The sequence below is a fragment of the Podarcis cretensis genome (genome assembly GCF_951804945.1).
Source record: "Podarcis cretensis genome assembly, chromosome: 4".
Lineage (NCBI taxonomy): Eukaryota > Metazoa > Chordata > Lepidosauria > Squamata > Lacertidae > Podarcis > Podarcis cretensis.
Genome location: NC_137173.1, coordinates 2,542,034 through 2,564,770, shown reverse-complemented (window position 1 = coordinate 2,564,770; position 22,737 = coordinate 2,542,034). Strand labels below are relative to the sequence as shown.

Below are 22,737 nucleotides of genomic sequence, written 5' to 3'. Positions count from 1 at the left end.
AGAATTGGTCCTTTTCCCTGCAAGCTGCTCCTCCACTTTCCGGCCAAGGGAGGGAGATGCTCAGAGTCCAGCCAAGAGCCTCACCCCACAAAGGGATATCTGGGCACTGGCGGAGCCGGGGGGGGGGGCAGATCTCCCCCTAAATCCATTAGAAATAATAAGAATATGATGTTCTGCCAAGCGAGAGAGGGCTGAGCGGGGGGGGGGGGGGGGGACTCGGCTTGGCAAGGGTTAAAGGGAAGTGAGCTGCCTTCCTAGAGAGGACAGGAAGCAAGGGGGGGGGCAGGTCCTCCAGAGCCAAGGCCCCTCCCTCCCCAGTGTTACTTTGTGTCTCTGCTGCAAGGGCTGCCTCGCTGCCCCCTCCTGGGATCTGGTGAGTCTCCTCTCTCTCTGGGATCTGGTGAGTCTCCTCTCTCTCTCTCTGGGATCTGGTGGGGGTCCCAGGGCTGCAGCAGGGGAGGGGGCATGGGGGGCCTGATCTGCTCCTGCAGGGGGGGACCCCAAGTCAGGGAGGAGGAGAGGGTCCTGCCAGGGAGGGGCCAGGGCTGCCACGCTCTCCTTCCTGCAGATCAGAGGATCCCAAACTCATTTGACCCTCCGCCCCCCCTTCAGAAAAGATCTCCCTTCTTTACACAAAGAAGTCCCTTAACTCTCTGTGACATCGCTCAGCCTCATTGCGCAACAGAGGAAACATCTGCAAATGGTTTCCCAAAGCTGGGAAAGGTGGGAGAGAAAGGGCAGGAGTAAAGAGAGGGATCCCAGGCCAGAGTCTGGCTGCTGCATTGGGGAACAGTTTCCCAGTGTCTCCCAGGGCAGCTCCCCAAGGAGGCCACTGCAGCAATCCCCTCGCACCCAGAGCAGGGCATCCCAGGACCACATCCTCTCTGTCCCAAAGGGATTGTTGCTGGCAAAGCAGCCGGAAATGGGCGCTGCTACTCCCTGAGCCTCCAGGGACCTGGGCATCAATGGCTGTGTGTGTGTGTGAAGCTATCTGATAGAATAACCATAATAAATTGCTGACCTAAATTGCAAAGGAGATGTCTTTGGCCCTGCCCACTTGGCCCTCAGGGGGTTGTGGGAGAAGCCTCAAGAAGTGGGAGAAGCTGCAAGAAGTTCAGAACTCTGCATAGATTAAGATATGAGCCAGAAGCTGCAGACGCTGCTTGGAGACCTTGCCCAGCTTGTCTTTAAAACCCCGAAATTCCTCCATGATGGCTTTCTTGTCAACTTTCGCATTGCTAGGCAATGCTTCTGTTATTTCGCTCAGTTCTTCTTCTCCGTAGTTACTTGTAGACTACATTCCCTTTCTCCTGTGGGGAAGGAATGGGGTCTGTGATGCAGACCCCCCAAGTGTCCCTATTTCACAGGGACAGTCCTGGATTTTGCAACACATCACAGCACTGAATAAAACAATCCGGAAATGGGTTTCACATGTAAGTCAGACCAAGCCCAGAGAATAAAACATCACCATAAGCAGAGAACATGGACTCAGCGCATCTGGTCTTAAAGGAGCCTGAGAATTTTATTCACTGACTGACTCCTCTTAGATTTCACCCACTTCCTTCCAGATCACAAAAATGGCACATTTAACACCTGTACAAAATTTCAAAAGCAGAATATAAATATATACTCCCTGTTTCATTCCTTTATGCTGCTCTGTCTTTCACAAAACCTGTGTCCTCGGCCCAGGCAAATTCTTGGCAGTCAGGGCATACCGAAACATCAGAGAACATCTCCAGCCATGGATGTTCTCACTGCAACTTTGAGAAAGTTGGTGGATTAACATTTTTCCTGTGAGGATTTATATCACTATTGTTGGTGCTGGTAGCCTCTTCTGCCTCATTGCCTGGTTTCCTAACAATTTTGGCATTGCTGCTAAAAAAAAATCTAAAATGTTTTTCCCCCATACTGTATTTATTAACAAAGGGATTTTGCAGGATTCTTGGGTGCTCAGTAGAGAGAGAAGAGGGTGTGTAAACTTTATACAACTTTATACACTGTATTTGCTTTGTAGGATTTGCAAGAGCTTCGCACTAAGACAGACAGAACTTTGCAGAAGACCAAAGGGTTCCTTCCGATCTCTCAGAGGCTTCCTGAGAGCACAGATGGATGAGCGAGACTCAGCTGGCCCTGGATCAGGAAGAGGCCATGCCAGCCAAACTGGGAGCAGTGGGGGATTCTGGGAAAACTCTGGACAGAAGATCCTGGGTGAGGAGGACACCCTCCGCGCAGAGGTGCAGAGCCAGCAGTTGAGGCAGTTCTGCTGCCAGGAGGCCAAAGGACCCCGAGAGGTTTGCAGCCGACTCTACCACTTTGACCATCAGTGGCTGAAGCCAGAAAGGCACACGAAAGCTGAGATGCTGGACCTGGTGATCTTGGAGCAGTTCCTGGCTGTCCTTCCACTGGAGATAGAGAGCTGGGTGAGGGAATGCGGAGTGGAGACCAGTTCCCAGGCGGTGGCCCTGGCCGAAGGTTTCCTCCTGAGTCAGGCAGAGGAGAGAGAGCAGGTGAGAGAGACTTTCCTCTGGATACTCCCAAGGGGCTCCAAACAGGACAGAAAACATCCCATAATGGTCTGCTGATGGCCCATGCTTTTTCTGGGAAGGCATCCATGGAATGAGATCTCACACCCTTCAAGTCTTTGTCATTCTCTTTCTAGTATTTCTCCCCATTCTCTGTTTTGAATCCTTGTTTCTTTTTCAGGGAAAGGATCTCTTTGCAGAAATGGACTTGGATTCCTATGAGGCAGAGAGGCCTCCGTTGGACACCAGAGAGAGGCCACTGGGTAAGGAGGAAGGTGGTTTTTCTCTCTCCATTTGGTCATATTCCTTTGGCTTTGAACAGGATGGATTTGAATCATTTGTTTTTACAGAAAATCTCATTCTTGCTGGTATAATCTTAATATTTACAACCAGATGAAGGTTTCATTTTTAGAATAATAAATTTTCGGAGTGGTTTTTACAGTTTTATCAAAGATTACTGATTTGGTTAGAAATACATAGATAATTATGGAATTATTGTCAGGATCCCTAAGATAGCTGTTTATATTTGGACAACTTTTCTGCTGTACTTTATTGGAAGGAGAAAAATAAATAAATAATCATTTCCTTAATAACAATTTAAATATTTTATTTAACTAAAACAATAACATTACAGCATATGTATCCATGTTTCTTAACTGACGTACAGTAGTTAGAGATTTTATTGTTTGGACAGTGCCAGTTGAGCCCTGGGAAGAAGGGCCTGGAACCCGTGAACTCTTATTAGTTGACTGGCAAGCACTTCAAGGTCTCACCATGAACTTACAGATCCCGGTTACCACCCAAAGGTCCCAAGATTTGGGGAGTATTCTGGTCACAAGGTTGCACTTTCATTTTTACTGCTTCACACTTAGCTACTTCAGCAGATCTATTCTACTCCAAACCATCTATTCATTGATCTTCTTGGAATTTAGCATTTAAGAGTAAAGGGTTGATTCTGTGTATATAAATTTGCAAAGGGAGAATGGGATTAAGGTTTTCTCCTCAACTCTGTATGTTTATTTTATAGCATTTTCCTGTGAAGAAAAGGCATGATTTCTTTGCGGACACAAATTCACTCTTTTAAGAACTGCAAAAACAAACATCTGTGATAATATATTCATGTTAGGAAAACTGCCCCAAATATTCTTACAGAAACCTCTGGAATTGCATGACATTGTGAATGGATTAATGGAATTCATTTACCAAAAAATTTAGACATTGTATATAAAGGCTCATGCTACATAATTAAAAACAAATCCTTATTTCCTTATGAATAGCCTTTGAACTATAATGTTACTTAAATAGAAAACTATCAATAGAAAGATTTTTCCTCCAAAAGCAATTTATTTTTAAAAATCAGATTTAAATTTTTAAAAATCCAAATTACATTTTTAAAAACCCTGTTTATTTTATATATTTTTGAATCATTGCTTTTCTAATCTACCATGGTTTTGAAACTCATCTGTGGGTTCATTTCATCTTTTGTTGGGGGAGATAGTGGGACCAAGATCCCAGAGGTGGGGAGATATATTTTTCACAACTAACATCTGAAATGCACCCAAACATCCAAATGCACTCAGCAGGCCAGACTGTCTCAAAGGCCCCTCTGTAGTTTGAGATGCACTGATTCACCTGTGAGAGAAGCAGGCACCTCCCCCTTACCTTTTTCCCTCTTGCAGGTGACACAGTGATACTGGCTAGACCTCTTCATCCATCTCTGAATGGGGACAGAATGGAAGCAGCGGCTGTGGATCAGGTCAGGAGAAGCAGCCTTGTGGGGACAGAGGCCAAGGGGTGGAACAGTGTCCTAGCTCAAGGAGTGGTGGTGAACAACAGTGTTGTCTCATAGGAGAACATTTCCCTTTTTCTTTTAGGGTCCAGTGTGCTTTGAAGATGTTGCTGTTTGTTTCACCGACAAAGAGTGGGAGTTGCTGGATCCTGACCAGAGAGCGCTGCATAAGGACGTCATGGAGGAGAATCGTGGGATCGTGGCCTCTCTTGGTAAGGCCCATGTGGGATCATAATATCTGTTTTTAAATTCAAAACAGCTCTCTATGATGAACCTCATATATTTTCACAGAATTCAACAGTGCCCCTTATAACACCTGGGATTTTAATATTCCCACCATTAACCTTGAACAGTAAATTACTGTTTTTTCTGTGGATGTTCTTCCTCTGGTTGCAGATTCTTAAACAAGTATCGTTCTGGTCTGAACTCCCCAGACCCTTTTGACTGCAAACTTCAGAGTCATTAGGGAAGTTGAAGGAGCTTCTGTCTAAAGTAGGCTTTCTATTTTTGTTTTTCCTTCTATAAGCTTCTGGTTGACAAAATAGAAGACTGACAAATCTGGAAATGGCAGATTGTTCTGTGTTTATGTATTTTTCTTTGTGTGTGTTTGTATTCCTTTTTATGCACGATAATAAAAGAATAGTAAAAATAGTATGTATATATAAAAAAGAACAGTAACAAAAATGCAAAACAGAAAGAAATTTAGAAAACCATTAGAAGGGGTTGAAGGAAGTCTAAGGATGTCAAAGCCAAAGATTTATTATGTGGTATTGGAGCTGTAATGTTGGAAAATATGTGCAACTAATATGTGCAATTAATAAAAATAATATATATATATTAAATTATATATCACAGGTTCCCCTAAGGATGCCAGTTGAACCCCGTGAATAAATGCACCCAACCCCTTAGTAAAACCATCCATCTAAACCACTTGCCTTATGCCTCTATTACCAATGTTAACAACTATTCCTCATTAATTTCTCCCTGAGACTCTAATCCATTTCTCTTCATTGCAGATGGCGAACAACTGGAAATCAAGAACAAGGGTGACCATGACAAAATGGAGAAGCCGTATCAATATCTTGAATGTGGAAAAAGTTCCCATTCTACTTCCCATCAAAGAAATGCCATTAGGAAGAAACCATATCAGTGCTTGGAATGTGAAAAGAGCTTCAGTACAAGCTCCTCTCTGAGTTCCCATCAGAGAATTCATACAGGGGAGAAACCCTATCAGTGTGTGGAATGTGGAAAGAGCTTCAGTCAGAGCGCCCATCTTACTTCCCATCAAAGAATTCATACAGGAGAGAAACCCTATCAGTGTGTGGAATGTGGAAAGAGCTTCACTGATAGCTCCTCTCTCACTTCCCATCAGAGAATTCATACCGGGGAGAAACCCTATCAGTGCGTGGAATGTGGAAAGAGCTTCCGTAAGACCCACCAGCTCACTTCCCATCAAAGAATTCATACAGGAGAGAAACCTTATCAGTGTGTGGAATGTGGAAAGAGCTTCAGAAAGAGCTCACATCTCACTGCCCATCAAAGATTTCATACAGGGGAGAAACCCTATCAGTGTGTGGAATGTGGAAAGAGCTTCAGTCAGAGTGCCAATCTTACTTCCCATCAAAGAATTCATACAGGAGAGAAACCCTATCAGTGTGTGGAATGTGGAAAGAGCTTCACTGATAGCTCCTCTCTCACTTCCCATCAGAGAATTCATACCGGGGAGAAACCCTATCAGTGCGTGGAATGTGGAAAGAGCTTCCGTAAGACCCACCATCTCACTACCCATCAAAGAATTCATACAGGAGAGAAACCTTATCAGTGTGTGGAATGTGGAAAGAGCTTCAGAAAGAGCTCACATCTCACTGCCCATCAAAGATTTCATACAGGGGAGAAACCCTATCAGTGTGTGGAATGTGGAAAGAGCTTCAGTCAGAGTGCCAATCTTACTTCCCATCAAAGAATTCATACAGGAGAGAAACCCTATAACTGTGAGGAATGTGGAAAGAGCTTCAGTAAGAGATCTCATCTCTCTTCTCATCAAAGAATTCATACAGGAGAGAAACCATTTCAGTGTGTGGAATGTGGAAAAAGCTTCTGTAGGAGCACCGATCTCACTTCCCATCAAAGAATTCATACAGGGGAGAAACCCTATCAGTGCTTGGAATGTGGAAAGAGCTTCAGGAAGAGCTCCTCTCTCACTTCCCATCAAAGAATTCATATAGGGGAGAAACCCTATCAGTGCGTGGAATGTGAAAAGAGCTTCAGTCAGAGCTCCAATCTCACTATGCATCAGAGAATTCACACAGGGGAGAAACCCTATCAGTGTGTGGAATGTGGAAAGAGCTTCAATAATAACTCCAATCTCACTTCCCATCAGAGAATTCATACAGGGGAGAAACCCTATTAGTGTGTGGAATGTGGAAAGAGCTTCAGTCAGAGCGCCAATCTCACTTCCCATCAAAGAATTCATACACGGGAGAAACCCTATCAGTGTGTGGAATGTGGAAAGAGCTTCAGTCAGAGCTGCAGTCTCACTTCCCATCAAAGAATTCATACAGGAGAGAAACCTTATCAGTGTGTGGAATGTGGAAAGAGCTTCAGTCAGAGCTCCCATCTCACTTCCCATCAAAGAATTCATACAGGGGAGAAACCCTATCAGTGTGTGGAATGTGGAAAGAGCTTCAGTCAGAGCTCCCATCTCACTTCCCATCAAAGAGTTCATACAGGGGAGAAACCATATCAATGCTTTGAATGTGGAAAGAGCTTCAGTCACAGCCACAGTCTCACTTCCCATCATAGAATTCATACAGGGGAGAAACCCTATCAGTGTGTGGAATGTGGAAAGAGCTTCAGTCAGAGCTCCAAGCTCACTTCCCATCAAAGAATTCATACAGGGGAGAAACCCTATCAGTGTGTGGAATGTGGAAAGAGCTTCAGTCAGAGCTCCCATCTCACTTCCCATCACAGAATTCATACAGGGGAAATTCCATCAGGACAAGTTACTTTTTGTTTACTGTTGTAACTATTGCTTTCTGAATATTTATCTTCTGTACCATGAAGATAAAGAAAAATAATGTTTTTTTTAAAAAAAGGAGATGGGATAATCATGTGTACTATTCCATCAATCTGCTTGCATGTGTTGAGTTTTATTTGGAGACTGTAACTCCCAATAATTTCATTATCTGTATGTGTTTCTGTGTGTTCAGCACACATGATTGTAGCTGAGACTGAATAAAACACTTCATCGGAAAAATTAGAAGCATCTAATGTTCCCTGGACTTTTAATAATAAATAATAATAATTTTATTATTTATACCCCGCCCTCCCCAGCCAAGGCCGGGCTCAGAGCGGCTTACAAGCAATAATAAAAACAAGATGAATGATTGCAACTTAAAAACAAAATTAAAATGCAACATTGAAATATTGAAACATTAAAATATTAAAATGTAGCCTCATCGCAGGAGGAGAAGGAAAGGAAAAAAGAAAGAGAGGGAGGGAATCAAATTGGCTCCAAGCCAAAGGCCAGGCGGAACAACTCTGTCTTATAGGCCCTGCGGAAAGAAATCAGATCCTGCAGGGCCCTGGTCTCATGAGACAGAGTGTTCCACCAGACCGGAGCCAGAGTTGAAAAGGCCCTGGCTCTGGTTGAAGCCAATCTAACTTCCTTAGGGCCCGGGACCACTAGGGTGTTGCTATTTATGGACCTTGAGGCTCTCCGTGGGGCATACCGGGAGAGGCGGTCCCGTAGGTACGAGGGTCCTAGGCCGTGAAGGGCTTTAAAGGTCAAAAGCAGCACCTTAAATCTGACCCTGTACTCCACCGGGAGCCAGTGCAGCTGGAAAAGCACTGGGTGAATATGCTCCCATGGCAGAGACCCCGTGAGGAGCCTCGCTGCAGCATTCAGCACCCGCTGGAGTTTCTGGGACAGCTTCAAGGGCAGCCCCGCATAGAGCGAATTACAGTAGTCAAGCCTGGAGATGACCGTCGCATGGATCACTTTTAGGGCAATGCATGGTGCTTTTGTTTGGCACATAAAAATCTTCCAAAGACTTGTCTGTCTGTCTCTGCACAACAACACTGCTTTGGAACGGCTTCTTTCTGATTGGTGCTGGTGCTTGAGGACGATGAAAGGTACTTAACGAAAAAAGTTGGGTTTACAAAAAATGCCCTAAAGCCACGTTTCTCGGGCTAGGCGGGCCATTGTCCTGGTCCCACTCATCTTATGGTGGACTACAAAGCTCTTAACAAAGTTTTAGTGTGGTGACACAGGTAGACTTTGGAACTCCCTGCCTGCACTTCTTTTTTATCCCTCTTTTCTTTTTGGTGCCTGCAAAAATAAATAAATGTTTGTTTAGGCAAGCCCATCCGGATATTTATAATGTGGACATGTATTTTAATCTGATTCTCAGCAAACGGTTCATTTGTAATTATTTCTAAATATTCTAAATAGTTGTGTGTGTAACTTCTTTTACTGATGGAAAAAGGTCTGTATGTGTGTGTGGGGTGTGTGAGAAACCGGGAACCACCTGACCTTGCTATGTCTCTGGAGCTGGAGCTGCAGAATTGGTCCTTTTCCCTGCAAGCTGCTCCTCCACTTTCCGGCCAAGGGAGGGAGATGCTCAGAGTCCAGCCAAGAGCCTCACCCCACAAAGGGATATCTGGGCACTGGCGGAGCCGGGGGGGGGGCAGATCTCCCCCTAAATCCATTAGAAATAATAAGAATCTGAGGTTCTGAAAAGCGAGAGAGGCTGAGCTGGGTGGACTCGGCATTGCAAGGGTTAAAGGGAAGTGAGCTGCCTTCCTAGAGAGGCAAGGCCCCCCCCCCTCCTCCAGAGCCAAGACCCCTCCCCCCCCCAGTCCTTTCCTGCAAGGAAGGGGGGTGTTACTTTGTGTCTCTGCTGCAAGGGCTGCCTAGCTCTCCCCTCCTGGGATCTGGTGAGTCTCCTCTCTCTCTCTCTGGGATCTGGTGGGGGTCCCAGGGCTGCAGCAGGGGAGGGGGCCTGGGGGGCCTGATCTGCTCCTGCAGGGGGGGACCCCAAGTCAGGGAGGAGGAGAGGGTCCTGCCAGGGAGGGGCCAGGTCTGCCACGCTCTCCTTCCTGCAGATCAGAGGATCCCAAACTCATTTGGCCCTCCGCCCCCCCCCTTCAGAAAAGATCTCCCTTCTTTACACAAAGAAGTCCCTTAACTCTGTGTGACATCGCTCAGCCTCATTGCGCAACAGAGGAAACATCTGCAAATGGTTTCCCAAAGCTGGACAAGGAGGTGGACTAGCCCCCCCCTCAAAAAAAAAACCATGGGGAGGAAGGAAGGAACGGTGGGAGAGAAAGGGCAGGAGTAAAGAGAGGGATCCCAGCCCAGAGTCTGGCTGCTGCATTGGGGACCAGTTTCCCAGTGTCTCCCAGGGCAGCTCCCCAAGGAGGCCACTGCAGCAATCCCCTCGCACCCAGAGCAGGGCATCCCAGGACCACATCCTCTCTGTCCCAAAGGGATTGTTGCTGGCAAAGCAGCCGGAAATGGGCGCTGCTACTCACTGAGCTTCCAGGGACCTTGGCGTCAATGGCTGTGTGTGTGTGTGAAGCTATCTGATAGAATAACCATAATAAATTGCTGACCTAAATTCCAAAGGAGATGTCTTTGGCCCTGCCCACTTGGCCCTCAGGAGGTTGTGGGAGAAGCCTCAAGAAGTGGGAGAAGCTGCAAGAAGTTCAGAACTCTGCATAGATTAAGATATGAGCCAGAAGCTGCAGACGCTGCTTGGAGACCTTGCCCAGCTTGTCTTTAAAACCCCGAAATTCCTCCATGATGGCTTTCTTGTCAACTTTCGCATTGCTAGGCAATGCTTCTGTTATTTTGCTCAGTTCTTCTTCTCCGTAGTTACTTGTAGACTACATTCCCTTTCTCCTGTGGGGAAGGAATGGGGTCTGTGATGCAGACCCCCCAAGTGTCCCTATTTCACAGGGACAGTCCTGGATTTTGCAACACATCACAGCACTGAATAAAACAATCCGGAAATGGGTTTCACATGTAAGTCAGACCAAGCCCAGAGAATAAAACATCACCATAAGCAGAGAACATGGACTCAGCGCATCTGGTCTTAAAGGAGCCTGAGAATTTTATTCACTGACTGACTCCTCTTAGATTTCACCCACTTCCTTCCAGATCACAAAAATGGCACATTTAACACCTGTACAAAATTTCAAAAGCAGAATATAAATATATACTCCCTGTTTCATTCCTTTATGCTGCTCTGCCTTTCACAAAACCTGTGTCCTCGGCCCAGGCAAATTCTTGGCAGTCAGGGCATACCGAAACATCAGAGAACATCTCCAGCCATGGATGTTCTCACTGCAACTTTGAGAAAGTTGGTGGATTAACATTTTTCCTGTGAGGATTTATATCACTATTGTTGGTGCTGGTAGCCTCTTCTGCCTCATTGTCTGGTTTCCTAACAATTTTGGCATTGCTGCTAAAAAGAAATCTAAAATGTTTTTCCCCCATACTGTATTTATTAACAAAGGGATTTTGCAGGATTCTTGGGTGCTCAGTAGAGAGAGAAGAGGGTGTGTAAACTTTATACAACTTTATACACTGTATTTGCTTTGTAGGATTTCTAGCGCCTCTCCTTAAGACAGACAGAACTTGGCAGGAGACCAAAGGGTTCCTTCCAATCTCGCAGAGGCTTCCTGAGAGCACAGATGGATGAGCGAGATTCAGCTGGCCCTGGATCAGGAAGAGGCCATGCCAACCAAACTGGGAGCAGTGGGGGATTCTGGGAAAACTCTGGGCAGAAGATCCTGGGTGAGGAGGACACCCTCCGCTCAGAGGTGCAGAGCCAGCAGTTGAGGCAGTTCTGCTGCCAGGAGGCCAAAGGACCCCGAGAGGTTTGCAGCCGACTCTACCACCTTGACCATCAGTGGCTGAAGCCAGAAAGGCACACGAGAGCTGAGATGCTGGACCTGGTGATCTTGGAGCAGTTCCTGGCTGTCCTTCCACTGGAGATGGAGAGCTGGGTGAGGGAATGCGGAGTGGAGACCAGTTCCCAGGTGGTGGCCCTGGCCGAAGGTTTCCTCCTGAGTCAGGCAGAGGAGAGAGAGCAGGTGAGAGAGACTTTCCTCTGGATACTCCCAAGGGGCTCCAAACAGGACAGAAAACATCCCATAATGGTCTGCTGATGGCCCATGCTTTTTCTGCAAGGCATCCATGGAATGAGATCTCACACCCTTCAAGTCTTTGTCATTCTCTTTCTAGTATTTCTCCCCATTCTCTGTTTTGAATCCTTGTTTCTTTTTCAGGGAAAGGATCTCTTTGCAGAAATGGACCTGGATTCCTGTGAGGCAGAGAGGCCTCCGTTGGACACCAGAGAGAGGCCACTGGGTAAGGAGGAAGGTGGGTTTTCTCTCTCCATTTGGTCATATTCCTTTGGCTTTGAACAGGATGGATTTGAATCAAATCATTTGTTTTTACCGAAAATCTCATTCTTGCTGGTATAATCTTAATATTTACAACCAGATGAAGGTTTCATTTTTAGAATAATAAATTTTCGGAGTGGTTTTTACAGTTTTATCAAAGATTACTGATTTGGTTAGAAATACATAGATAATTATGGAATTATTGTCAGGATCCCTAAGATAGCTGTTTATATTTGGACAACTTTTCTGCTGTACTTTATTGGAAGGAGGGGCCAGGTCTGCCACGCTCTCCTTCCTGCAGATCAGAGGATCCCTGACTCCCACGAAATCTCCCTTCTTTAAACAAAGGAGTCCCTGGGACTTTAACTCTGTGTGACGTCGCTCAGCCTCACTGCGCAACAGAGGAAACATCTGCAAATGGTTTTCCAAAGCTGGACAAGGAGGTGGACTAGCCCCCCCCCCTCAAAAAAAAAACCATGGGGAGGAAGGAAGGAACGGTGGGAAAGGGCAGGAGTAAAGAGAGGGATCCCAGCCCATAGTCTGGCTGCTGCATTGCAAACCAGTTTCCCAGTGTCTCCCAGGGCAGCTCCCCAAGGAGGCCACTGCAGCAATCCCCTCGCACCCAGAGCAGGGCATCCCAGGACCACATCCTCTCTGTCCCAAAGGGATTGTTGCTGGCAAAGCAGCCGGAAATGGGCGCTGCTACTCACTGAGCCTCCAGGGACCTGGACATCAATGGCTGTGTGTGTGTGTGAAGCTATCTGATAGAATAACCATAATAAATTTCTGACCTAAATTCCAAAGGAGATGTATTTGGCCCCACCCACTTGGCCCTCAGGGGTTGGCGAGATACATTCCTGGCCCTCAGAGCAAAGAAAAAGGGACCCCACCCCAGGAGTCTGCCTTGAGAGTGGCAGAGAGTCCAAGTGCAAGAAAAGGAGACAGAAGCAGGGGAGTGGGGTGGGGGGAGAGCAACTCCTGAGGACCCCCAGGTGAGGACCCCCACTAGAGCCAAGCATCCATTTTCCACAAGATACAAATGACTCCCTTGTCAGTCAGTTCTGACTTCATGCATTGACTGGAAGGCAGGAGCAACCAGGCTGATTCATCTCCCAGAAATCCCTTCACTTCCCTCCACATTTTGCATTGCAATCTTTCTTCTAGGAGAGCTAGAGGCTGCTTCCTCCTATTCCTCCTCCTCCTCCTCCTCCTCCTCCTCCTCCTCCTCCTCTTCTTCTTCTTCCTCCTCCTCCTCCTCTTCTCCTTTTTAAAAAGGCCCTTTCCACCTGGCCTAGGGGGTGAGGCCCAGACTCACCCAGCCCTACTGTGTTAAATATCTATTCTGTAGTTGACCTCCTTTGTAAGGTTTTATTTTGACATCTTTATAAGATTATTTGTTTTCTGCTATGTTGCTTTGACTATAGACTATATCTTTGACTTTCTTCCAATGGTTTTATTTCTATTCTATTGATTTTGTGGGATGTGAATCTGCAGTCAAGTACAACATTCCTACAGTGGACACATTAGCGGAAGTTTTCTACCACTCAGGAGAAGACTTCCTGTTTCCTCCTGAGCTGGGACAAACTTCCACTACATGTGACTTGAAGAGGGTGCAGTCTGTTGTACTAGCATGGAGGAGCACACGGCCTCCATCTTCTGATCAGTGTGTCTTCTCCATTTTCTATGTTACTGTGCGTTTGGGGAAGTGACTCCTTAGTCGCAGTCAGTTGGGACTAACTTCTTTATGGAATAGTTCTAGTTGTTATGTAACCTAAGCCTGCCTTCAGGGATATGTCTGTAAACTCGAATGAATGGTTTGGGCTGTGGTGCAGTCCAGCCCTGGTTCCCTCCAAGACTCATCCATGCTTGCTCAGGGAACCATTTTCCCCCCTGTCCTACAAATTCTGTAACAGAACAATGTATTTGCTTTGTAGGATTTGCTAGAGCTTCTCATTAAGACGGACAGAACTTGGCAGAAGACCAAAGGGTTCCTTCCGATCTCTCAGAGGCTTCCTGGGAGCACAAATGGATGAGCGAGACACAGCTGGCCCTGAAGCAGGAAGAGGCCATGCCATCCAAACTGGGAGCAGTGGGGGGTTCTGGGAAAACTCTGTGCAGAAGATCCTGGGTGAGGAGGACACCCTCCACTCAGAGGTGCAGAGCCAGCAGTTGAGGCAGTTCTGCTGCCAGGAGGCCAAAGGACCCCGAGAGGTTTGCAGCCGACTCTACCACCTTGACCATCAGTGGCTGAAGCCAGAAAGGCACACGAAAGCTGAGATGCTGGACCTGGTGATCTTGGAGCAGTTCCTGGCTGTCCTTCCACTGGAGATGGAGAGCTGGGTGAGGGACTGTGGAGCTGAGACCACTTCGCAGGTGGTGGCCCTGGCTGAAGGTTTCCTCCTGAGTCAGGTTGAGGAGAGAAAGCAGGTGAGAGAGACTTTCCTCTGGATACTCCCAAGGGGCTCCAAACAGGCCGGAGAACATCCAAAAATGCTCTTCTAATGGCGCATCCTTTTTCTGGGAAGGCATCCATGGAATGAGATCTCACACCCTTCAAATCTTTGTCATTCTCTTTGTAATATTTCTCACCATTCATTCTCTGTTTTGAATCCTTGTTGGTCTTTCAGGAAAATGATCATTTTGCAGAAATGGACCTGGATTCCTGTGAGACAGAGAGGCCTCTGTTGGACACCAGAGAGAGGCCACTGGGTAAGGAGGGAGGCGTTTTTTCTCTCTCCATTTGGTCATATTCCTTTGGCTTTGAACAGGATGGATTTGAATCAAATCATTTGTTTTTACAGAAAATCTCATTCTTGCTGGTATAATCTTAATATTTACAACCAGATGAAGGTTTCATTTTTAGAATAATAAATTTTCGGAGTGGTTTTTACAGTTTTATCAAAGATTACTGATTTGGTTAGAAATACATAGATAATTATGGAATTATTGTCAGGATCCCTAAGATAGCTGTTTATATTTGGACAACTTTTCTGCTGTACTTTATTGGAAGGAGAAAAATAAATAAATAATCATTTCCTTAATAACAATTTAAATATTTTATTTAACTAAAACAATAACGTTACAGCATATGTATCCATGTTTCTTAACTGACGTACAGTAGTTAGAGATTTTATTGTTTGGACAGTGCCAGTTGAGCCCTGGGAAGAAGGGCCTGGAACCCGTGAACTCTTATTAGTTGACTGGCAAGCACTTCAAGGTCCCAAGACTTGGGGAGTATTCTGGTCACAAGGTTGCACTTTCATTTTTACTGCTTCACACTTAGCTACTTCAGCAGATCTATTCTACTCCAAACCATCTATTCATTGAACTTCTTGGAATTTAGCATTTAAGAGTAAAGGGTTGATTCTGTGTATATAAATTTGCAAAGGGAGAATGGGATTAAGGTTTTCTCCTCAACTCTGTATGTTTATTTTATAGCATTTTTCCTGTGAAGAAAAGGCATGATTTCTTTGCGGACACAAATTCACTCTTTTAAGAACTGCAAAAACCAACATCTGTGATAATATCTTCATGTTAGAAAAACTGCCCCAAATATTCTTACAGAAACCTCTGGAATTGCATGACATTGTGAATGGATTAATGGAATTCATTTACCAAAAAATTTAGACATTGTATATAAAGGCTCATGCTACATAATTAAAAACAAATCCTTATTTCCTTATGAATAGCCTTTGAACTATAATGTTACTTAAATAGAAAACTATCAATAGAAAGATTTTTCCTCCAAAAGCAATTTATTTTTAAAAATCAGATTTAAATTTTTAAAAATCCAAATTACATTTTTAAAAACCCTGTTTATTTTATATATTTTTGAATCATTGCTTTTCTAATCTACCATGGTTTTGAAACTCATCTGTGGGTTCATTTCATCTTTTGTTGGGGGAGATAGTGGGACCAAGATCCCAGAGGTGGGGAGATATATTTTTCACAACTAACATCTGAAATGCACCCAAACATCCAAATGCACTCAGCAGGCCAGACTGTCTCAAAGGCCCCTCTGTAGTTTGAGATGCACTGATTCACCTGTGAGAGAAGCAGGCACCTCCCCCTTACCTTTTTCCCTCTTGCAGGTGACACAGTGATACTGGCTAGACCTCTTCATCCATCTCTGAATGGGGACAGAATGGAAGCAGCGGCTGTGGATCAGGTCAGGGGAAGCAGCCTTGTGGGGACAGAGGCCAAGGGGTGGAACAGTGTCCTAGCTCAAGGAGTGGTGGTGAACAACAGTGTTGTCTCATAGGAGAACATTTCCCTTTTTCTTTTAGGGTCCAGTGTGCTTTGAAGATGTTGCTGTTTGTTTCACCGACAAAGAGTGGGAGTTGCTGGATCCTGACCAGAGAGCGCTGCATAAGGACGTCATGGAGGAGAATCGTGGGATCGTGGCCTCTCTTGGTAAGGCCCATGTGGGATCATAATATCTGTTTTTAAATTCAAAACAGCTCTCTATGATGAACCTCATATATTTTCACAGAATTCAACAGTGCCCCTTATAACACCTGGGATTTTAATATTCCCACCATTAACCTTGAACAGTAAATTACTGTTTTTTCTGTGGATGTTCTTCCTCTGGTTGCAGATTCTTAAACAAGTATCGTTCTGGTCTGAACTCCCCAGACCCTTTTGACTGCAAACTTCAGAGTCATTAGGGAAGTTGAAGGAGCTTCTGTCTAAAGTAGGCTTTCTATTTTTGTTTTTCCTTCTATAAGCTTTTGGTTGACAAAATAGAAGACTGACAAATCTGGAAATGGCAGATTTCTGTGTTTATGTAATTTTTCTTTGTGTGTGTTTGTATTCCTTTTTATGCACGATAATAAAAGAATAGTAAAAATAGTATGTATATATAAAAAAGAACAGTAACAAAAATGCAAAACAGAAAGAAATTTAGAAAACCATTAGAAGGGGTTGAAGGAAGTCTAAGGATGTCAAAGCCAAAGATTTATTATGTGGTATTGGAGCTGTAATCTTGGAAAATATGTGCAACTAATATGTGAAATTAATAAAAATAATATATATATATATAATTATATATCACAGGTTCCCCTAAGGATGTCAGTTGAACCCCGTGAATAAATGCACCCAACCCCTTAGTAAAACCTTCCATCTAAACCACTTGCGTTATGCCTCTATTACCAATGTTAACAACTATTCCTCATTAATTTCTCCCTGAGACTCTAATCCATTTCTCTTCATTGCAGATGGCGAGCGACTGGAAATCAAGAACAAGGGTGACCATGACAAAATGGAGAAGCCGTATCAATATCTTGAATGTGGAAAAAGTTCCCATTCTACTTCCCATCAAAGAAATGCCATTAGGAAGAAACCATATCAGTGCTTGGAATGTGAAAAGAGCTTCAGTACAAGCTCCTCTCTGAGTTCCCATCAGAGAATTCATACAGGGGAGAAACCCTATCAGTGTGTGGAATGTGGAAAGAGCTTCAGTCAGAGCGCCCATCTTACTTCCCATCAAAGAATTCATACAGGAGAGAAACCCTATCAGTGTGTGGAATGTGGAAAGAGCTTCACTGATAGCTCCTCTCTCACTTCCCATCAGAGAATTCATACCGGGGAGAAACCCTATCAGTGCGTGGAATGTGGAAAGAGCTTCCGTAAGACCCACCAGCTCACTACCCATCAAAGAATTCATACAGGAGAGAAACCTTATCAGTGTGTGGAATGTGGAAAGAGCTTCAGAAAGAGCTCACATCTCACTGCCCATCAAAGATTTCATACAGGGGAGAAACCCTATCAGTGTGTGGAATGTGGAAAGAGCTTCAGTCAGAGTGCCAATCTTACTTCCCATCAAAGAATTCATACAGGAGAGAAACCCTATAACTGTGAGGAATGTGGAAAGAGCTTCAGTAAGAGATCTCATCTCTCTTCTAATCAAAGAATTCATACAGGAGAGAAACCATTTCAGTGTGTGGAATGTGGAAAAAGCTTCTGTAGGAGCACCGATCTCACTTCCCATCAAAGAATTCATACAGGGGAGAAACCCTATCAGTGTGTGGAATGTGGAAAGAGCTTCAGTCAGAGCTGCAGTCTCACTTCCCATCAAAGAATTCATACAGGAGAGAAACCTTATCAGTGTGTGGAATGTGGAAAGAGCTTCATGAATAGCTCCTCTCTCACTTCCCATCAAAGAGTTCATACAGGGGAGAAACCATATCAATGCTTTGAATGTGGAAAGAGCTTCAGTCACAGCCACAGTCTCACTTCCCATCAAGTAATTCATACAGGGGAGAAACCCTATCAGTGTGTGGAATGTGGAAAGAGCCTCAGTCAGAGCTCCCATCTCACTTCCCATCACAGAATTCATACAGGGGAAATTCCATCAGGACAAGTTACTTTTTGTTTACTGTTGTAACTATTGCTTTCTGAATATTTATCTTCTGTACCATGAAGATAAAGAAAAATAATGTTTTTTTAAAAAAAGGAGATGGGGAAATCATGTGTACTATTCCATCAATCTGCTTGCATGTGTTGAGTTTTATTTGGAGACTGTAACTCCCAATAATTTCATTATCTGTATGTGTTTCTGTGTGTTCAGCACACATGATTGCAGCTGAGACTGAATAAAACACTTCATCGGAAAAATTAGAAGCATCTAATGTTCCCTGGACTTTTAATAATAAATAATAATAATTTTATTATTTATACCCCGCCCTCCCCAGCCAAGGCCGGGCTCAGAGCGGCTTACAAGCAATAATAAAAACAAGATGAATGATTGCAACTTAAAAACAAAATTAAAATGCAACATTGAAATATTGAAACATTAAAATATTAAAATGTAGCCTCATCGCAGGAGGAGAAGGAAAGGAAAAAAGAAAGAGAGGGAGGGAGGGAATCAAATTGGCTCCAAGCCAAAGGCCAGGCAGAACAACTCTGTCTTACAGGCCCTGCGGAAAGAAATCAGATCCTGCAGGGCCCTGGTCTCATGAGGCAGAGCGTTCCACCAGACCGGAGCCAGAGTTGAAAAGGCCCTGGCTCTGGTTGAAGCCAATCTAACTTCCTTAGGGCCCAGGACCACTAGGGTGTTGCTATTTATGGACCTTGAGGCTCTCCGTAGGGCATACCGGGATAGGCGGTCCCGTAGGTACGAGGGTCCTAGGCCGTGAAGGGCTTTAAAGGTCAACAGCAGCACCTTAAATCTGACCCTGTACTCCACCGGGAGCCAGTGCAGCTGGAAAAGCACTGGGTGAATATGCTCCCATGGCAGAGACCCCGTGAGGAGCCTCGCTGCAGCATTCTGCACCCGCTGGAGTTTCTGGGACAGCTTCAAGGGCAGCCCCGCGTAGAGCGAATTACAGTAGTCAAGCCTGGAGATGACCGTCGCATGGATCACTTTTAGGGCAATGCATGGTGCTTTTGTTTGGCACATAAAAATCTGGCTGCTTCCAAAAACTTGTCTGTCTGTCTCTGCACCACAACACTGCTTTGGAACGGCTTCTTTCTGATTGGTGCTGGTGCTTGAGGATGATGAAAGGTACTTAACAAAAAAAGGTTGGTTTACAAAAAATTCCCTAAAGCCACGTTTCTCGGGCTAGGCGGGCCATTGTCCTGGTCCCACTCATCTTATGGTGGACTACAAAGCTCTTAACAGCTTCTGATCAGTTTACTTGAGAGATTGCCTTCCCCCATGTATTCCCAATTCAACTGCTTTGAGAAAATTGGCAGAGTTACTGGTTCCACATAAAACACCTGAATTTGTGACAGGTAGACTTTGGAACTCCCTGCCTGCACTTCTTTTTTATCCCTCTTTTCTTTTTGGTGCCTGCAAAAATAAATAAATGTTTGTTTAGGCAAGCCCATCCGGATATTTAGAAGGTGGACATGTATTTTAATCTGATTCTTAGCAAACGGTTCATTTGCAATTATTTCTAAATATTTTAAATAGTCGTGTGTAACTTCTTTTACTGATGGAAAAAGGTCTGTATGTGTGTGTGGGGTGTGTGAGAAACCGGGAACCACCTGACCTTGCTATGTCTCTGGAGCTGGAGCTGCAGAATTGGTCCTTTTCCCTGCAAGCTGCTCCTCCACTTTCCGGCCAAGGGAGGGAGATGCTCAGAGTCCAGCCAAGAGCCTCACCCCACAAAGGGATATCTGGGCGATGGCGGAGCCGGGGGGGGCAGATCTCCCCCTAAATCCATAAAAAATAATAGAAATCTGAGGTTCTGAAAAGCGAGAGAGGGCTGAGGGGGGGGGGGACTCGGCATTGCAAGGGTTAAAGGGAAGTGAGCTGCCTTCCTAGAGAGGCAAGGGCCCCCCCCCCCCCGGTCCTCCAGAGCCAAGGCCCCTCCCTCCCAGTCCTTTCCTGCAAGGAAGGGGGGGTGTTACTTTGTGTCTCTGCTGCAAGGGCTGCCTCGCTCTCCCCTCCTGGGATCTGGTGAGTCTCCCCTCTCTCTCTCTGGGATCTGGTGGGGGTCCCAGGGCTGCAGCAGGGGAGGGGGCCTGGGGGGCCTGATCTGCTCCTGCGGGGGGGGGACCCCAAGTCAGGGGGGAGGAGAGGGTCCTGCCAGGGAGGGGCCAGGGCTGCCACGCTCTCCTTCCTGCAGATCAGAGGATCCCAAACTCATTTGGCCCCCCGCCCCCCCCTTCAGAAAAGATCTCCCTTCTTTACACAAAGGAGTCCCTTAACTCTCTGTGACATCGCTCAGCCTCATTGCGCAACAGAGGAAACATCTGCAAATGGTTTCCCAAAGCTGGACGAGGAGGTGGACTAGCCCCCCCCCCAAAAAAAAAGGTGGAAGAGAAAGGGCAGGAGTAAAGAGAGGGATCCCAGGCCAGAGTCTGGCTGCTGCATTGGGGACCAGTTTCCCAGTGTCTCCCAGGGCAGCTCCCCACGGAGGCCACTGCAGCAATCCCCTCGCACCCAGAGCAGGGCATCCCAGGACCACATCCTCTCTGTCCCAAAGGGATTGTTGCTGGCAAAGCAGCCGGAAATGGGCGCTGCTACTCCCTGAGCCTCCAGGGACCTGGGCATCAATGGCTGTGTGTGTGTGTGAAGCTATCTGATAGAATAACCATAATAAATTGCTGACCTAAATTCCAAAGGAGATGCCTTTGGCCCTGCCCACTTGGCCCTCAGGGGGTTGTGGGAGAAGCCTCAAGAAGTGGGAGAAGCTGCAAGAAGTTCAGAACTCTGCATAGATTAAGATATGAGCCAGAAGCTGCAGACGCTGCTTGGAGACCTTGCCCAGCTTGTCTTTAAAACCCCGAAATTCCTCCATGATGGCTTTCTTGTCAACTTTCGCATTGCTAGGCAATGCTTCTGTTATTTCGCTCAGTTCTTCTTCTCCGTAGTTACTTGTAGACTACATTCCCTTTCTCCTGTGGGGAAGGAATGGGGTCTGTGATGCAGACCCCCCAAGTATCCCTATTTCACAGGGACAGTCCTGGATTTTGCAACACATCACAGCACTGAATAAAACAATCCGGAAATGGGTTTCACATGTAAGTCAGACCAAGCCCAGAGAATAAAACATCACCATAAGCAGAGAACATGGACTCAGCGCATCTGGTCTTAAAGGAGCCTGAGAATTTTATTCACTGACTGACTCCTCTTAGATTTCACCCACTTCCTTCCAGATCACAAAAATGGCACATTTAACACCTGTACAAAATTTCAAAAGCAGAATATAAATATATACTCCCTGTTTCATTCCTTTATGCTGCTCTGCCTTTCACAAAACCTGTGTCCTCGGCCCAGGCAAATTCTTGGCAGTCAGGGCATACCGAAACATTAGAGAACATCTCCAGCCATGGATGTTCTCACTGCAACTTTGAGAAAGTTGGTGGATTAACATTTTTCCTGTGAGGATTTATATCACTATTGTTGGTGCTGGTAGCCTCTTCTGCCTCATTGTCTGGTTTCCTAACAATTTTGGCATTGCTGCTAAAAAGAAATCTAAAATGTTTTTCCCCCATACTGTATTTATTAACAAAGGGATTCTGCAGGATTCTTGGGTGCTCAGTAGAGAGAGAAGAGGGTGTGTAAACTTTATACAACTTTATACACTGTATTTGCTTTGTAGGATTTCTAGCGCCTCTCCTTAAGACAGACAGAACTTGGCAGGAGACCAAAGGGTTCCTTCCGATCTCTCAGAGGCTTCCTGAGAGCACAGATGGATGAGCGAGATTCAGCTGGCCCTGGATCAGGAAGAGGCCATGCCAACCAAACTGGGAGCAGTGGGGGATTCTGGGAAAACTCTGGGCAGAAGATCCTGGGTGAGGAGGACACCCTCCGCGCAGAGGTGCAGAGCCAGCAGTTGAGGCAGTTCTGCTGCCAGGAGGCCAAAGGACCCCGAGAGGTTTGCAGCCGACTCTACCACCTTGACCATCAGTGGCTGAAGCCAGAAAGGCACACGAAAGCTGAGATGCTGGACCTGGTGATCTTGGAGCAGTTCCTGGCTGTCCTTCCACTGGAGATGGAGAGCTGGGTGAGGGAATGCGGAGCGGAGACCAGTTCCCAGGCGGTGGCCCTGGCCGAAGGTTTCCTCCTGAGTCAGGCAGAGGAGAGAGAGCAGGTGAGAAAGACTTTCCTCTGGATACTCCCAAGGGGCTCCAAACAGGACAGAAAACATCCCATAATGGTCTGCTGGTGGCCCATGCTTTTTCTGCAAGGCATCCATGGAATGAGATCTCACACCCTTCAAGTCTTTGTCATTCTCTTTCTAGTATTTCTCCCCATTCTCTGTTTTGAATCCTTGTTTCTTTTTCAGGGAAAGGATCTCTTTGCAGAAATGGACCTGGATTCCTGTGAGGCAGAGAGGCCTCCGTTGGACACCAGAGTGAGGCCACTGGGTAAGGAGGAAGGTGGGTTTTCTCTCTCCATTTGGTCATATTCCTTTGGCTTTGAACAGGATGGATTTGAATCAAATCATTTGTTTTTACAGAAAATCTCATTCTTGCTGGTATAATCTTAATATTTACAACCAGATGAAGGTTTCATTTTTAGAATAATAAATTTTCGGAGTGGTTTTTACAGTTTTATCA

At 45.6% G+C, this 22,737-nt stretch overlaps 3 protein-coding genes across 3 annotated transcripts in view; all 3 read left to right on the top strand.

Moving 5' to 3' along the window:
- Positions 1-317: 317 nt before the first annotated feature.
- On the top strand, positions 318-13,681 carry LOC307213894 (zinc finger and SCAN domain-containing protein 31-like; the record flags this gene model as incomplete). Its single annotated transcript, XM_079972129.1, has 4 exons — positions 318-400; positions 10,921-11,412; positions 11,608-11,701; positions 13,659-13,681. The coding sequence occupies exons 2-4, from the start codon at positions 11,011-11,013 to the stop codon at positions 13,679-13,681; spliced, it is 519 nt and encodes a 172-aa protein (XP_079828255.1). The 5' UTR covers positions 318-400; positions 10,921-11,010.
- The window catches only part of LOC307214725 (uncharacterized protein), a 67,289-nt gene continuing 44,881 nt past the window's right edge, over positions 330-22,737 (top strand). Inside the window, exons 1-3 of the mRNA XM_079973659.1 lie at positions 330-373; positions 2,015-2,507; positions 14,352-14,433. Of these exons, the coding sequence (XP_079829785.1) occupies positions 2,106-2,507; positions 14,352-14,433 (484 nt within the window). The 5' untranslated portion in view covers positions 330-373; positions 2,015-2,105. The remainder of the gene's footprint in view (positions 374-2,014; positions 2,508-14,351; positions 14,434-22,737) is intronic.
- LOC307214854 (uncharacterized protein) lies at positions 4,455-7,290 on the top strand. The gene is made up of 2 exons (XM_079973907.1): positions 4,455-4,523; positions 5,328-7,290. Exons 1-2 carry the CDS (start codon positions 4,490-4,492, stop codon positions 6,719-6,721), a joined length of 1,428 nt encoding a protein of 475 aa, XP_079830033.1. The 5' UTR covers positions 4,455-4,489; the 3' UTR covers positions 6,722-7,290.

What these genes read in the sequence shown, in the direction of transcription:
- LOC307214854 (XM_079973907.1), top strand. Translation starts at nt 4,490, where the DNA reads ATGGAGGAGAATCGTGGGATCGTGGCCTCTCTTG. An exon ending in TGGGATCGTGGCCTCTCTTG is followed by an intron (nt 4,524 to 5,327) that starts GTAAGGCCCATG and finishes TCTTCATTGCAG; the next exon opens with ATGGCGAACAACTGGAAATC.